Source organism: Triplophysa dalaica, chromosome 14 (genome assembly GCF_015846415.1).
Source record: "Triplophysa dalaica isolate WHDGS20190420 chromosome 14, ASM1584641v1, whole genome shotgun sequence".
In the NCBI taxonomy this organism is placed as follows: Eukaryota; Metazoa; Chordata; class Actinopteri; order Cypriniformes; family Nemacheilidae; genus Triplophysa; species Triplophysa dalaica.
In genome coordinates, this window is record NC_079555.1 from 10,230,788 (window position 1) to 10,246,772 (window position 15,985).

At 37.4% G+C, this 15,985-nt stretch overlaps 1 protein-coding gene across 1 annotated transcript in view; it reads left to right on the forward strand.

The window, feature by feature from the left end:
* Nucleotides 1–13,447: 13,447 nt before the first annotated feature.
* Nucleotides 13,448–15,985, forward strand: part of rasgrf1 (Ras protein specific guanine nucleotide releasing factor 1) — a 30,057-nt gene continuing 27,519 nt past the window's right edge. Inside the window, exon 1 of the mRNA XM_056766170.1 lies at nt 13,448–14,086. Coding sequence (XP_056622148.1) covers nt 13,811–14,086 — 276 coding nt within the window. The 5' untranslated portion in view covers nt 13,448–13,810. The remainder of the gene's footprint in view (nt 14,087–15,985) is intronic.

Consider the following 15,985-nt stretch of genomic DNA (forward strand, 5'->3'; position numbering starts at 1 on the left):
GTTACATATTGAATAAAACAAAATCCCTTTCCCCTGCCTCCCCTCTGCAAAACTTGCTCTCCAGCGCTGACTGTCTAATTCTATCAGTTTTGGAGCACGGTGTTGTGCACTGCGGGCAGCCACTGTTCGCCTCTCCTGTGGAGTTGAGCATAACAGAAGCGGACTGAAAGAGCCTTATTAATCCCAGCATTGCACATGCTCTCTTCGGGCCATGGCACAGTGTTGCACAGACATCAAGCCACAAATACATCTCCAAATGTAGATTATCCAAATATATGAAATACACGCTGTGAGGGGACTCGACCTGTACAAAGTCCTGCAACGAAGGCTGGAAAAATCCAGCAGTAACAGGGAGTGACATTTGTGGAGATGCAGTCAGTGTCTGTAAAACAGAGGGAAAAAGAGTGTAGGCTTCCACCTGAGATAATATCTGTGTCGATGCGGTCAGTAGCTATGCGTGTCTCTTGCTGGCATTTCTACATATGGGTGAACCTGTGGAAAACGTTAAAGAAAATGGGTGGTTCCTGTTTTGTTTCTTCCTGAAAATGAAGAAAGAAATTGCAAATTGAGAAAAATTCCAAAAAAGAAAATGGACCATAAATTTGGGACCATTGAGATATATTATTGTGTGAAATTCATTGTCATCATTTATTCCTAACTGTTAAAGGTACAGATTGTAATAATTTTGCTGTGAAATATCCAAACACCACTAAGCCAGTGTTACTTACAATATAACAGTCGCCTGTCAATGGCGTCATATCCGTGTTACCCTTTGTTACCGCCTTCTTCCAAGCAAGCCACTAGCTTGTTTCGAGCAGTAACGTATTTATGGACGACAATTATAACATTTATAAAAAAAATTACCTCATCCATGGCCATCAACGGTGGAGTTGAAAACAACAGATCCCATCATTCCACGCTCCTTCACAGCGTCATCTAGCTAAGCCATTGTTGTTGTTTTGATCGTGCGCCATCTAGCAGCGGTCATTACAAAGTGTAGCTTTAAGCATATATTTTGGCTAAATTCACAATGAAATGGAATTAAAAAAAAAACTACAATGTCGGGATGCAATATTACAACTAATAACAGTTTAGGGGTACATCATTAGCTTAACTGTCATTAAAATACTTTTAATTTATAATATATATTTTATATATAATTATAATTGTTCTCTTCTATATTATAATATTATTATTTCACTATTTAAGAAATGATATTATATTATATATATATTTCTTTTAATGATATTTTAGTACAATATACTGAGCTACAGAGAATGTTGAATAGACCATTACTGTCTTTCAAACCCAATTTAACCTCTGGTGTCGTTCTGCAGTGCTGACACAGTATTTCTGATGTGAAATTCATGATGTGGCATTCACAAGCCCCGTACTGACGTACACAACCGCACTGAACAAAAGACCAAGCCACTTCAGTCGGGCGGACAGTGTCCTGTCAACCGTGTTGACAATGAAATGTTGAGATTTTTCATGCATTTGCATATTGATCACAAAGCATGACCCAAACAACATCTCATTGTTACACCGCTAAAGTGTGCTCCTGTAGAAAAGCATGTGCGGGTTGAAAGCATCGTGCCATACAGCAAGAAGAAATATCCGTAAAAAATCAACCCCATATAGTCATTGTTGACCCTGACGACACTGTAGAGCATGAATGCGAGTGCTGATTTTATTAGGAGCACTCATCAATGGTTCCGTTCCCTGATCCAAAGCAAGCAGGAAGAAAGGAAGACGCTGGCTTGAAGTGGGTTTACTACCACTCATTAGTTTCCACTGATAGAGCTGATGCAGGAAGTGATGCCGGGAAAGGTCAGCACATGGATCTTGATTTGACCTCTCTAACCTGCTTCTGATGGGCAGCATCTGTCATCCTTACATTTAATTTGGCCGAGAAAGGGAGGTGCAGAGATATTATAACTATATCGCCTGTACGATATTATAGATATTATAACGCCTGTCTTTCTCTCATTCTTAAATGCATTGCTTCATTGTTTGCATGGCACATTTATTGTGTTACAGTTTGTGGATCTTTAACCCCACCCATTGATACTCAGACCAGTATGTTTCATGTGCGCTATCCGCTTGTTCTGAAGTTGCCGTGTCAGGGATGTAATGTAGAATATGAGGAATTTGTTTATCAGACGATACTCTGAAATCACTACTGAAATGTCCTGTTCCTCTTTTGAGATTATGTTGTATATGTGTGTGTGCGAGTGTGTGAACCCACTTTGGAATATTAATAACACTGCTTTGCATGACTCGATAAACTGAAGCTTAACTCCTCATTATCCCCACTGAAATTCAGAGAGGTTGGTTAAGAGTAATTTTTCCCCCACCACTAGCAAGATAGACTTGTTGAAAGTCAATTTTGACTACCCACAGAGAAAAAAAACAGCTGTTTTGTGCAAGCTTAGCATATGTGGAATAGAACGGCCAACTATCTTGTCCAAACCCAACTATGTTGTCAACGTTCTGCCACGTTGGCATGAATTTCAATGTGTTTGTCGTCTTGTTCTTTCATGTGCAATAACTGGACACTAAAATGTTGAGGCAACTTAAAATAACAAGGCAACCTACAAGCACACTTTGTAGTTATCTCCACGTAACCAAATCAAAAGATTACTTAAAAATCATAAATTCCTAATTTACTTTTTGAGGTGAATTTAAATAGGCAAGATGGATTGAATGTGTACATTGCAAAAACTTTGTTAACATTGGGTCAACCTGGGGATCAAGTTGCCCACAGTCCTCCACTCACATTTAGATATTAAAAGGCCTTCCGCCAACATTATTTCTCAATTATGTTTTATATTTGGATATGCTATTTTGAAAATGTGTCAAAATGAATTTCAAATGCTGTTTTATGCTCTTTTTTAATAGAACACACATTCATTGAGATATGCTGAGGACACAGTGGTGATCCTCCACCTGCGGCATTCTATTGTTTGTCATTTTCCACGAGTCACCCTCATGCATCATGAACAAGCTGTTACTGTTTATGTGTTTTTGTTGACTTTAAGCTGAAATATACAGTTCACAAACGTGATCATAAAGTATGCTGCTGTTTACAATGTGTTGTGCACTTATATGGGACCAAAAAACGAATGCTAGATAATAGGGATGTAACAATATTATCAATTTCATTGTATCGCAATAGCAAAATTGTCTTCTTAAATATCGCAATAAATATTTTACCGCATACATTACACCGAGGTATTATCGTACAGTGAGATTTTGATATCGTTACATCCCTAATCAAGATAAGTCATTTTTTTTTCGTTTTTAGATCACATGGCGGGCTGCAGATGTATTTATCAGATCAATTTATCGTTTTTTCACAGAAAAATCAGTGTTTCAGTTTTACAGCTGTAATCAGTGTTGGGTAAATTAATCCAAAAAAGTAATTAATTACTAGTTAATAATTACATGTTCAATGGTTTACTTCGATGACTGTACACAATACTAATTACTAATTACTTTCTATACTGTACATCAACCTTGGTAAGTTAAGCGACTCAAGGATAGACATGAAACAGCTCTTTTATTTCTTTCAAATAAATAATTTAAAACAACATAAAGTATTCTTATTGACTGACCAAAGTATTAAAAATATGAGAATTATACATTAAAGCAAACACTTTTAAGTCTGAATTTTGACGTTGATTCCCCTATTGCACACATATATATTACACACGGTATTTAGTCTAATTACTGCAGAAGTAACTGTAATTAAATCACAGAAAAAGTAATAATAATCCCTTACTTTACTTTTTCAAGGAGGAAGTAATTTAATTACAGTAACTAATTACTAAGTAACTAGTAACACCCAACACTGGCTTTAATGAAGAACCATTTGCAACAAAAGCATCTAACATTTTGGAAGCTACACAGTATCCCAATACAGAAACAGTTGAACCCTTAAGGAGTTTCACCCACCCTTTGAAATTTACCTTGAGGCATATTTCTTTCTGTTTCCACCATATGTGTTTTGTTCTTTTGCATACAAAATTAGATACTGTATGTGAAAAGGAAAATAAGATAGAGACATCCGCCCCGAGAGTGTCATTCTACAAACACATTCTACTCTTTTCCCGAGGGCACCATGAATGACTCTGTGACTTTCTAAAGCCTTCTCAGAGAAAACCAGTAAATATCCCGCCAGCACAGCAGTGCAGTTTTTTCTTCAATAATTTTTTACATGGTCATTGACCAATCATTAACAAGGACCAGAATGATTCGTTTGATAAAAAAATATTTTATCAACATGACAATTTGAGTGGGAAATTGAATGATTGTAAAATGAACATGAATGTAAGTATTTGGTATGTCAGTGTTTTGATTCAATGACAGCGTGCACTCAGCCTGGCATGGGCTCTACACGTTTGTGCAAAACCTGATGATCCATGTTATCTCAGCACGACTTGAACATGTTCCAAAAAGCATCTTGTGTGCTTCAATGGATGTAAGGAAATGTGACCTTTTGTACAAAGAAGTAAACATGGTCAATATCACAGATTTGCTTACATTTGAATAGTGACCCAAACATTAAATATCCGTCAATTTTCTTACACAACTTTAGATTGTAATCTAAATGTATTCAACTTAAAGCATGGGAAACACTGATGACTGATTTCATACACAAGACTTCCAATTGGAAGTGAGCATCAATATGCACCGAAGGGCAGAGATCTTGAAGTGGAAAGTCTTGAAAGAGAAGATAAATTAAAATATAAGGTCATGAAATGCCAAGATTTAAATGTTTCATGTACTTTTTAATTCCACTTCTAGACTGAAATGATCAAATGAAAAAAAACTAACAACGCTTGGTTCTAATGCTGTTACTGCTGGAGTTTAGATAATGACTTTTAGACAGCGCATTTATCCTTAACACAATATTTCAGTAACCCGTACACTGCCAGGAAGTTAATGTGTGTCTGTGTGGATTTCAGCATTTAAAACATGACCATATCATATGTTCCCGAGGCTAAAGATGAAGAGGGACAGATACCTCTTCATCCTCTCTTGGCAGATAGAGAGATGCTCAATAGCAGAAGAGTGACAGGAAGATGGTCTTGGTTATGTAACTGGAGACCTTGTGTGTGTCCTCTCTGGGTTCACATTTACAGCCCTGACGGAGAGAGCAGAGCTTCAAGACACCCTGCGTATCTCTTCCTAGGCTCTGCCACTTTGCATTAGCGTTTGATTTCATAGTCACTGATAATTGGCCTAGTTTGTGTTTTTATGTTTGTCCTTTCCTCACTGACATTGGGCTTTATGGCAACAGGGTATAAAGAATGGTCCAACGCTCTGATCACTGTAAAGCTTTGAAAAGACATACAGCATCCAGCCCAACAATTCTTAAGGGGCTTATTTATATTTACTCCACAAAAAATATACAAATATAAATGATACATGGAAGCTAAATGATAAATGCATCCAGATGTTTTTCATTTATAGCTCAAACCATTGTCACTATAAATATTCTTCTGTTCTGTATTATGCAATGTTATTCTCATCAGACCTAATGACAATTGGTTGTTTTTGTCTTTTTTATTTTTCAAAGCAAACTGAAAAGCAGGCACAACAATGGCAACATAAAACATGGATCACCATCTTGATTGTTTTGGGTAATAAAGATTGTGACTGTGTCCCATGACTTCTTGCATATACAGAACAAGAAAGAAAATAAATATTGTTTAGACTTTTTTATTGTTTTTATGTGATGTGTTAAACTGGTGCAATACTGTAACATTCTTCCAAAAGAAAATCCTGGTGAACTCTGGTAAACATTGATCAAAACGTGTGTTATTAATATATATATTTATAGTAAAATACTAACTAAAAAATTGTTTTAAAAATATTAATTTGTATATAAAATATAAATTACTGTATTGCCAAAAAAAATTGCAAACAAAAACATGTTGGTATGGAATATAAACATAAAATGAAAAATAAAAACACATCAACCTAGCCTCAATTGTTGGATCATTGTACTTTAACACAGTGAGATTAAAAGTATTACATTGATTTACTTTTAAACTGTACAGTCACATTTATATAATACTCACGAGAAATGGTATGTTCCAAAAAAACTCCTTACTGGCTGTTTCCCTCCGTTCCCGGCTGGCAAAGACATTCTTGCTCATTCATTTCTTTCAAATAAAGCAATTCAGACAAAATGAGATGTCAGCCAAAGGACATGACAGTCTTTCAAGCAAACATGTTCCTGATTGGATGCTATGCAAGGACTCCTTCCTACGATATCTGACTTTGTGTAATGCGAATACATCCTCTATAAAATTGACTGAAAGAACAGAGGAAACAAAAAAATATGTGAAATTCCAGTGCCAAACATCTAAATGGCCAAATGTAAATATTTCTGTAACTTGTCAAATTAAGATTACTGTAGCGTCATTTAACATTTAGGCTTAACAAAACTCTTTTTGTTTAGCACAGAAACCTCAGTCTTGATCACATGTTGATCACTTTACATGCGATCCAGTTTAATCAGATTCACTCTCACGCATAAAGTTTGCAATTTCATCGTCCTAAAACCCGACACGCAGGTTTGGTTTAAGCATTAGAGTCTGTGTTCACGCTTAAAACACACACGGTTCTTGTTTTCACTTCTGCACACTGTGGTATGTGTGAAATTCAATTATAGCCACGCTGTCCGCTCTTTCTGTTCTAATCTGCCTAACTGGAGGAAGCACCGGCCAGGTGGCGACCCTGCAGGCAGTACCCAGCACAGAGCACATAGCCCTGGGCCAAGACCATAAGATGGACCAGTGCCATCCTCCACCAACACAACACACTCCCATGATCCAGACGCACTAGGAACAGGGCACGGTCAACGCTCACGACCAACGCCATTTCACCAGACGCCTGGACTCTCAGGGTCAAGGCCACAGAGATGCACATTGCACAGCACTTTGCTCCATAATTCATACTAAGTTCCTAAAATAGCGCCTTCCGACAGAACTCGGTGTTCCACAAGCTCCCTGGAATAGAATCGATGTATGCACTTAGATCCTGAACAGAAGGTGAATCAAATGCATCGTACGGAATTGTGGGCGTTGGTTGAGCAGAAGCCTACGAATATTGACCAAGAGCCTTTTGTAGCCAAGAGATCAACACATCTCACTTAAAGTAACTGGTTTAATGTAGCATTTAAATTGACAATTTTTTGTTTAATATGTATAAATCATTTTTTTTAAATCTGTATAAATTTCTTTGTTCTGACAAACACAGAGAAAGATATGTGGCAGAATGCTTGTAACTAAACAGTTCTTGGCCACTATTGGCTGTTGATTTCCTTTATTCTCAAAGAAGTCTACGAATAATATTTTCCCACTGTTACAATAGTCATCTCCAAACATTGTCATTGTTTTGTATTTTTCCATACAGAGGAATTCAATATTTGTTGCGGCAATAACAAGTGGTGTTAACTTTAAAAGGAGAAAGCTTGATGCAGCGCTCATGGCACAAATTGCAGTCGTGTATTGGACTTGACTGGAGCATCAGTCAATCCGTCCTGGAGAATCTGGTAATGATGTTGACAGTGTGGGGGAAATACAGAGGTTACTGCACAGTCCAATGATAACAGGCGTTTAGGGGAGACGTCAGGACAGCCTCTCTGGGAAACCCACAACCCCCCATCCCCTCAAACCCCCTTGACTGGCAGGCCAGCTAATGGGTCCTGACTGAGGAGAATCAGCTTCTGTTAAGAGGAAGCAGCAAGTCCTGCGATAGACCACAAAAAAGATGGCAAGCTGTTTTCAAGCGAGATTCCAAAACAATTTTCTACCGGTACATGTTCAACAGACTCTCTTTCTCAATACAATATGTTTTTGTCAAAGAGTGACGTTGAGAAGTTGGTATAGGTTGCTTAAACCATCAAAAATAGAGAATGTGTCCATTTGGAAGGAATTTCACATTATAAGTGTGTTCATACGACTTCCTCCTGTCAAGCTATTTTAAGTGATGTGTATAATTCCCTCAGTATTACTTCATCTGTGTCCATGGGATTTTAACTGACTAATTCTGACAACCCACACAAGCCATTTTAAAAGCATTAAATGACGGGACGCTATTGAGATTAAAAATCTCCTTTTCAGGTTAAACTTCCAATAACCTGAAAAGCTTCCTCTTTCATTCGAAAAACCCACTCGTACTCCAGTTCTGAAGCCGGCTGATGCAACAATGGCAAAATTAATGCCTTTATAATAATTTGTTGTGTCTGTGAGAGGAGGTAAAATGTGAAACGATCACTTTGGTCACGCAGCTTTCCTACAGCCTTGTTCCCTGTACCCCTTTGATCCCTAAACCCCTGATATCTGATGTCTGCGTAATTATTTTGCCATGTAATGAAATCATCCATATAGATGAGTCACATCCCTAATGCTTATCTTTGAAAAAACACAGTCATGCTCTTATTTTGCATGCAAGTGCGACTGAAAGGAATTCAAAGTGATGCTCTATCAATTTCTCTGTTTTTAATTTTATTCATAGCAAAAAAAGGATTTTGATGTATTTTTAATGAATCCCACATATTAGTCTATATTTATATTTCAATGTCCTATTGAGATGTACAGTATTTGAAGCAAATTATCAACATAAGATGTGTTCACCACAAAACACATTCGAGTTGTTGAGAGCTGATTCACTTGTGTGAGTCAATATTTACATCTTGCTACTAATGCATAAACAAATCAAATTGTGATTAAATCCCTTCCTCTTACACAAAATGAATTTAAGACAAAATAAAAGCCATTCCACAGCAGGATAGCCCTTAACTACACATATTGTAGTTTAATCTTAAAAAACATGTTGTTGACTAGTACAAACTGATCAACAGCTGAGGTACATGTGTGACGTATTTCTAATGGCTTTGACGGAACAACCCACAGCCTTCATAGTCTCTGATAGGTGGAGCCCTTGGCAGCGTCTTCAGCCCCCGTGAGCGTGCACAGACAGCAGACAATGAGAAACAAGGGAAGGCTTGATAAGAGCAAGGGAGCTGCTTCTAAAAAAGGAAGGAGTAATTAGTAAATGTCGTCTAAGAGGAGCACGGTGAATTAGAGGCCTAGTGGATCATGTAATTAGGGGTAGACCATTCTCCAACACACAGCACAAATGGTGGAGGGGACACTGTGTCTTCAGCCATGTTCTTAGGAACCATAGGAATTGTTCTATATATTAGGGTTTAATGCATTGACACCTGTGGAAACTTGAAGGTCTCTCTGGGAGTATAAATTAAACTTAATTTGGGTACAAAAGGGTGATGTGTAAAAAGTAAGGTGGTGGTATTGCTGTGATAGTTGAAGGAAGACATATTTTATAAACTTAAATTTCATTTTAATTACCATAAAGAAAATATATTTTTCTATATGAACTGTCAATATATTAAAGGTGGCGTGTGCTATATTAGGGAGGATCTATAGACAGAAATGCAATTTAATATACATAACTATGTCTACAAAGGTGTACATAATGAAGCCATATGTTTTTATTACCTGAGAACGAGCTATTTCTATCTACTTACACCGCGAGTCCCCAATACGCCATGTTGTTACTACAGTAGGACTACAGTAGTCCTAAATGGACAAACTGCTCTACGGAGCACGTTTCGTAAAAACCTGACAACATCTTTGTTCTGTGTCAGCCACCGTAGTGCTTCGAAGGGAGGGATGTAGTGAGCCGTTGGTTGCAATTAGCAACCTTATCACTAGATGCTGCTAAAATATCTGCATCGCTCCTTTGTATTATTTTATATTCTTTTAAATACATATCATTTTTTTTACCTATATTACAATATATTGAATAATGCATAAGGACTTTCCACATTTCATGTACTGAAAAGCACTTGGTCCCAATATATGGAATAGTATTATTTCATTTATTGCATTATATTTTCCAGTATTTCGTTTCGTAAGGGTATCCAAACAGCACTGCAAAACTGATTCTTAATTACGTTTGAATATTTATGCATTTGGAAAATGCAATGTACAGTGCATTCAATTTATAAAATGTTTTTACAATTAATTTGTTCCCCGGAATCAATATCTTTGTTACTGATTGAGTTCAATTGAACCTGAATGTTGTGCTCTTGTAACACACACTCATAGGATGTCGCATCCATAAGATTTTTGCTGTGGTGTGAACTACACTTTTAGGAAAAAGTGTAGGACAAACAGATAAGCAAAAGACACAAGGATACTTATAGGACTTTTTAAGCCATTTTTCTGTCTGTAAGAAGCGTCGCTGGAGCTCATGTACAGTTGCTGCAGAAGAATGCTGATTTAGATTACCACAGACAAAACTGTTGCTTTTAATCCATTCATCAGTCTTTGGAAGTAACAAAACATCTTCACATAACTGTGTGCATGACTCTTCAATCCACATGCAAATATTCACACACAGATACACAACATCTTGGACTTTGCCCTGACACTATGCGAGCAGGTAAATAAAAAACTCAAATGTTAATTGAATGATACATCTTTTCGCATTCAGATAGCTTTCGCACCAGACATAGAGGATTTATATGACTGTAGATCTGAGGGAGAACAAATAACAACAAGGAAGTAGCCGGCAAACTGATAGCGCCAGATTAAAGCCTGTGCCTTTTAAACAAATTGGGTGCTAAAAGAAGCACGCTGCCATGTTCTGTGCCAGAACATGTTTTATTGTTCAGCCACATTAGTTCTGAGACAAAGAGTTGCGTCACGTGACACACGTCACATGTCCTGATGAAAGAAGATAATTGGTTCCCAACTGATTGTGATGAAAACCTTAAGCTGTTTCTTTTTATGAGCCGTGATGGGTAGGTGGATGGTAGGAAAGATTGGACCGGGGTCCATCAGAACATTGCACACACTCCTTTATGGTTTAAGGCTGGAAAGTTTAATTTGATCCATTGTGCATTGACGTTTTTATAGACCACCCATCCCACCCAAAACTCTCATCGAACCTTTGGCAAATGTGAGAAAATGTAACTGACAAATACTACCAACTTTCTTATTAATTAAAATTACCCCATTAATGCATCCACCCGACAGTCTATATTCATACATTTCTGTAACTTGTATATATTTTATATCTCTATTTGAACCTTTAAACAACACAAGCAGAGACACCAACACAAGTAGGTGGCGACAAATAAATGACTTTTGTTTGTTGTGAATCATTGAATCATTCATTCCCCGATTCGTTCAAATTGATTCATTGATTTGTCCAGGAACGAGCTACGGGTATATTCACCCACGAGGTAGTTCCGTTTGAGGACTATTTCAGACTATAACACCGTCACACTCTTAGTGGAGTTTTATCCCAATACCAGTATAGTTACTAGATTATTTCAGGCATTTTTTGTTTATATACGGGCAGCATGCGGCCCTGTAACGTTACCGCACAAGATAATCGTAAGAAAAAATCTTAAAATATTTACACTGCGTGTGTCCAAAATCGCCCCATCTCCCAATATAACACATTATATCAGGTGTCGCTAATTTTGAAACAAGTTATCTATGCCTAATTTTTGAGTGGAAAATAGGTTCCTATATGTTGCGTTCAAACATTGTACACTTACCGATTATGTTGCCCATTATTCAAAGTGAAGAGGATCTGACGTGTTGCTTCGTTGCTCTTGATTTTATGCTGGCCTGCACACGTTACAGGTAACGTCCAATTAATAATCGTTTACTGTTTATGGTCGAATGAGGAATATGCAAATTCCGAAATTAAATGTTCACCCCACAGGAAGAAATGACGTGATCGCGCTTTTTCTCCTCTTGTTTAATGATGTTATCCTGTGTGGTGCATTCATGCTTCATTTTACAACCATCGGATTTAAACCTAACACGAATATATCCCTTTTGCATAATTTAGTATTTCATGTTTGTTTTTACCAGGCACTGCACGAAGCATAGAAATTATAATAAATTTGAAATTAAAGGCACGAGTGAACAGAACAATTGTAATAGTTGTGAGCATGCCTACACATTCTTACTTCACTTATTAATATTGCCAAGTGCCCACTAGTGAGTGAGTTTGATATCAGTCCGTATCTCTCTTACAGATTGCTAGGAAATATAACACGTTGTCCACCTTTATTTGAAAGTCATTTTTTAAATTTTGCCTTGAGAAACAGTTTCTTTTAATCTGGCTTCCATTTACATTTTGATTATTTTACCAGGAGTGACAATTTGGTTGTGAACACAAGGGATGGAGGAGTTCATTAACTGTTTTGAAAACTTTTTTTAAAGGTTGAATTGGATTTTTTTGGTGCAGTTTCCAGTAACATCCATTAGCTATGATATTTAAAATACTCACAGCATCAAATAAGGAAAGTCGAGGGAGTCGCAATATTTCAAGAAACGACGGAGTGGAGGCAGTCAGAACAAGTCCTTGGTATTATGGTGAATCACAGACATGGTGTCAACAAACATTGCAGATAAAGAAAAGGAAATGTTCAAGGAGCTGGTGTTTCTTCAGTACAAGCAGATTCTGTAGCCATATTTAAAAACTTAGCTCTGTGGTAGGCTATATGTGACCAGTTTTTTGTAGCACTTATTCTTTTTTTGCCATATTTTGTTCATTTTTTTCCATTGTTTCCCTCATCTGTAATTCGCTTTGGATGAAAGCGTCTGCTAAATGCAAATCTAAATGTAAACAGGCTGATTAGAACCATATGTGAGGTTTTGAGTGTGGGCATTACGTGCTGGATCATAAGAACATTACCAGGGTGAAAGATTCCTTAGACAAACTGTACAAGTAGAATACACGCATTTTTGGTTTGCCATGTCTTAGCTCGATAATACAATGTCAGTACTTTTAAGGGTGTCAGGGTTCCTTGTACAGAATAGAATTAAGTAGACGTACAGGCCAAGATGACAAAGTGTTTCAGTATCGGACCACTCCAATTCAGATCTGTACATCTGAATGGAGACTTTTCAGTCATTTCAGGACAGAACATCTTGGTTTTGGAAGAAACGTAGTAGTTGTAAACGAATGTCTTAATTGCAACATTGTCTCAATGGAGAAGAGAGTCAGAGAAAAACTCTATAGAGAAAAGTACATTCACAAAATGACGAAGCAACAAGATTGAATCTGCTTTAATAGGAATTCACTGTAAACCCTACAATCATGATTTACTACTAATCGACTGTTAATGATCATTCTCATTATTGATTACAAATAAAAGGCATTAAATAATAGGCATCTAGAACAATAATAGCTCACGAGCATATGTGATCTTAAATAAGAATTATGGTTTTTCCTTGTATTAAGTGACCAGTGTCTATTTAATATAAGCTGTGCAAGTTTTTTTAGAAGTATGTTTGCGTGTCTCTGTCCGAGGTTCTGAAAAGCACTCGCCTCAAATCGGATCACGTGACGCCACTGCTTCATTCAGCAGTGAGCGCGCGCACTGGTTTCCAGAGAATTTCACGTGAGAACGCGACAAACCATCACTCGCGCACACCGTAGCCTAATTCTCCCCGCTCGTTGCGTCACAGAAGAGGTTACGGGAGGCACTTTTGTACCCTTTTCCAACGCTCAAACGCATTCGACAACATTACGATGGTAGACTTTGGCATTCTTGGTTTTCCTCTGCGCTTCTTCCCTACTTCATGCCAAGGCGGTGATTGCAGTGGATGGGCAGAACGTGCCATGCTTCGTTTCTAATCCCGAAAGTGCCCGTCTACTCGGGAATCTCGTGCTAAGAAGATGTAAGGACCAAAACAGCATCACCAGCCTTTTCCCTAAAACCAGCATCTTCTTCTCAAAAATGCAGAAGGGAATTCGACTTAATGATGGTCATGTCACCTACCTGGGTCTTTTGGCAAAGAAAGATGGCACGAGGCGAGGCGGCTTGAGCAAAAAGAGTTCTGACAACACAAAATGGCACACGAAGTGGTTTGCTCTTTTGCAAAATATGCTTTTTTATTTTGAGAGCGAGTCCAGTTCTCGACCCTCGGGATTATACCTGTTGGAAGGATGTGTGTGTGACAGGTCGCCCTCACCCAAACCTTCACTGTCAGCGAAGGAGTGCTTAGAAAAACAGGTACGAAAAACGGAACGGCAACTTTGTACGTACGTGTGTAACAAGGGCCATTATAATAGCTTGGTTTGCTTGTCGATTTGTTGGGTAAGGCATTAAAAATTGCAATTCTGCTTCCAGCCAGCAGCGAGTGGGGGTTTGTTTTATGCGTAAAGAAATGATGAGCATGCGCTCGAGACAACCAACAATTTTACCAACAGCATCTTCTGGCTTTCTCAATTTCGTGCATTATTTTTATCAAGCGTTAAACATGATTATTTTTGTCGTATCAGATTTGTTTCTGTGGATATGAGCATCTTCTGTCGAAGATGGGACTGTTTAAACGCAGCATATCGTGTTTTATAACATGCCTATATTTGTTGATAAATATTATGTTTTTGATAACGTACATTTATCTATTTGAACTAGCCTATTTTGTTCGTGTTCTTTAACACTAAGCTTAATTTTACGCAGTAAACTTCTTTTCACATAATAAACGCAGTTCAATAGTCTAGAAGTTTAGTGGTTTTTGTCGTTGTACTGCAGTGAAAAAAATAGTGTTTTTCCTCAGAGGTGTGTAAGTTTGAAACGACTGTCTTCCACACAAGAGAGAAGATGACGCCGAGGAAAGCGCTTTATAAACCTCGCCATCGCCATCATGCGGAAAACTGGCGAAGAATCGCAGTCTGTTTGACGTATTGATTTAATTCCCGCGCTGATATTAATAGCATCCTACCTTGGCAACTGCGTCTTCACAACGTGTTTAATAACAAATCGTTTCCCAAACTGAACTTTATGTTCAAAGACACGGTTTAGGCGTCTGATGAGCTGTTGTGCAGTATTAAATGTGCTTTGTTCATAGTAATATCATGGTATTATGCAACAATGACATCAATGTTGCTGAGGGTGTCCAAACCCCATCCTTGAAAGATGCCAAAAGCTACATCTTTTTTGTCTTCTCTGATCTTTTAAAGAACTTTGTTTTCTTTTTCATTTAGATACAGACCCAATAGGGGAAAAGAGGACTGTTCACTTAAAAAAAAATCTGACATCATTTAGGCACCCTCTAGTTCTTCCAGATCTGTATCGATTCCTTTGTTTTGATGAACACAGAGAACGATATGTGGAAGAATGCTTGTAACAAAACAGTTCTTGGCCACCATTGACTACCATAGTAGGAAAAATTACAATGGTAGTCAAAAGTGCCCCAGAACTGTTTGCTTTCCTACATTCTTCAAAATATCTTCTTTGGTGTTCAACAGGACAAAGAAATGTACACAAGCTAATTGTCCTACAGGTTTAATACAACTTGAGGGTGAGTAATTGAGGACAGAGTTTTCCTTTTTGGGCGAACTGTTCATTTGAAATGATTTCCCTCACTTAAAAGTAATCCTTCTTTTTTTATCTCATTATTTAAAAAAATTAAATGTATATGTTCACTTGAATCCGTTCAGTAATACCAGTGACTAATATGATCACGTTGACATCACATGATTTTGTCTTGTATGTCACATGACAGTTCTTACAATTAGTTTGTAAGTAACTGACAGTAAACTTATCACCAACATTAATTGTTACATTAACAATTAAAACAAGAATGATTATTAATGCTGTTACAAGACATAGGCTACATGTAAACATACATAAACATGTAACAAGCTAACTAAATAATGTAACAAACACATATTATATGTAAATAACCCAGAAAAACATTGACGTAAACAAAACAAAAACAGCAGTGAGATGTAGCTGCGGTGAAAAACTGCATGCATTCGCACCGACAGGTGTCACTATAAAGTCTGAGTCCACAACACCAAGGGCCGGTTACATAAACTGCCTAGACTAGTCTTAGAAGTTAGTCATCTAGTATTTTCTTCAAGACTGTTCATAACTTTAATTCAGTTTTATAAAATGGTTGTTTGG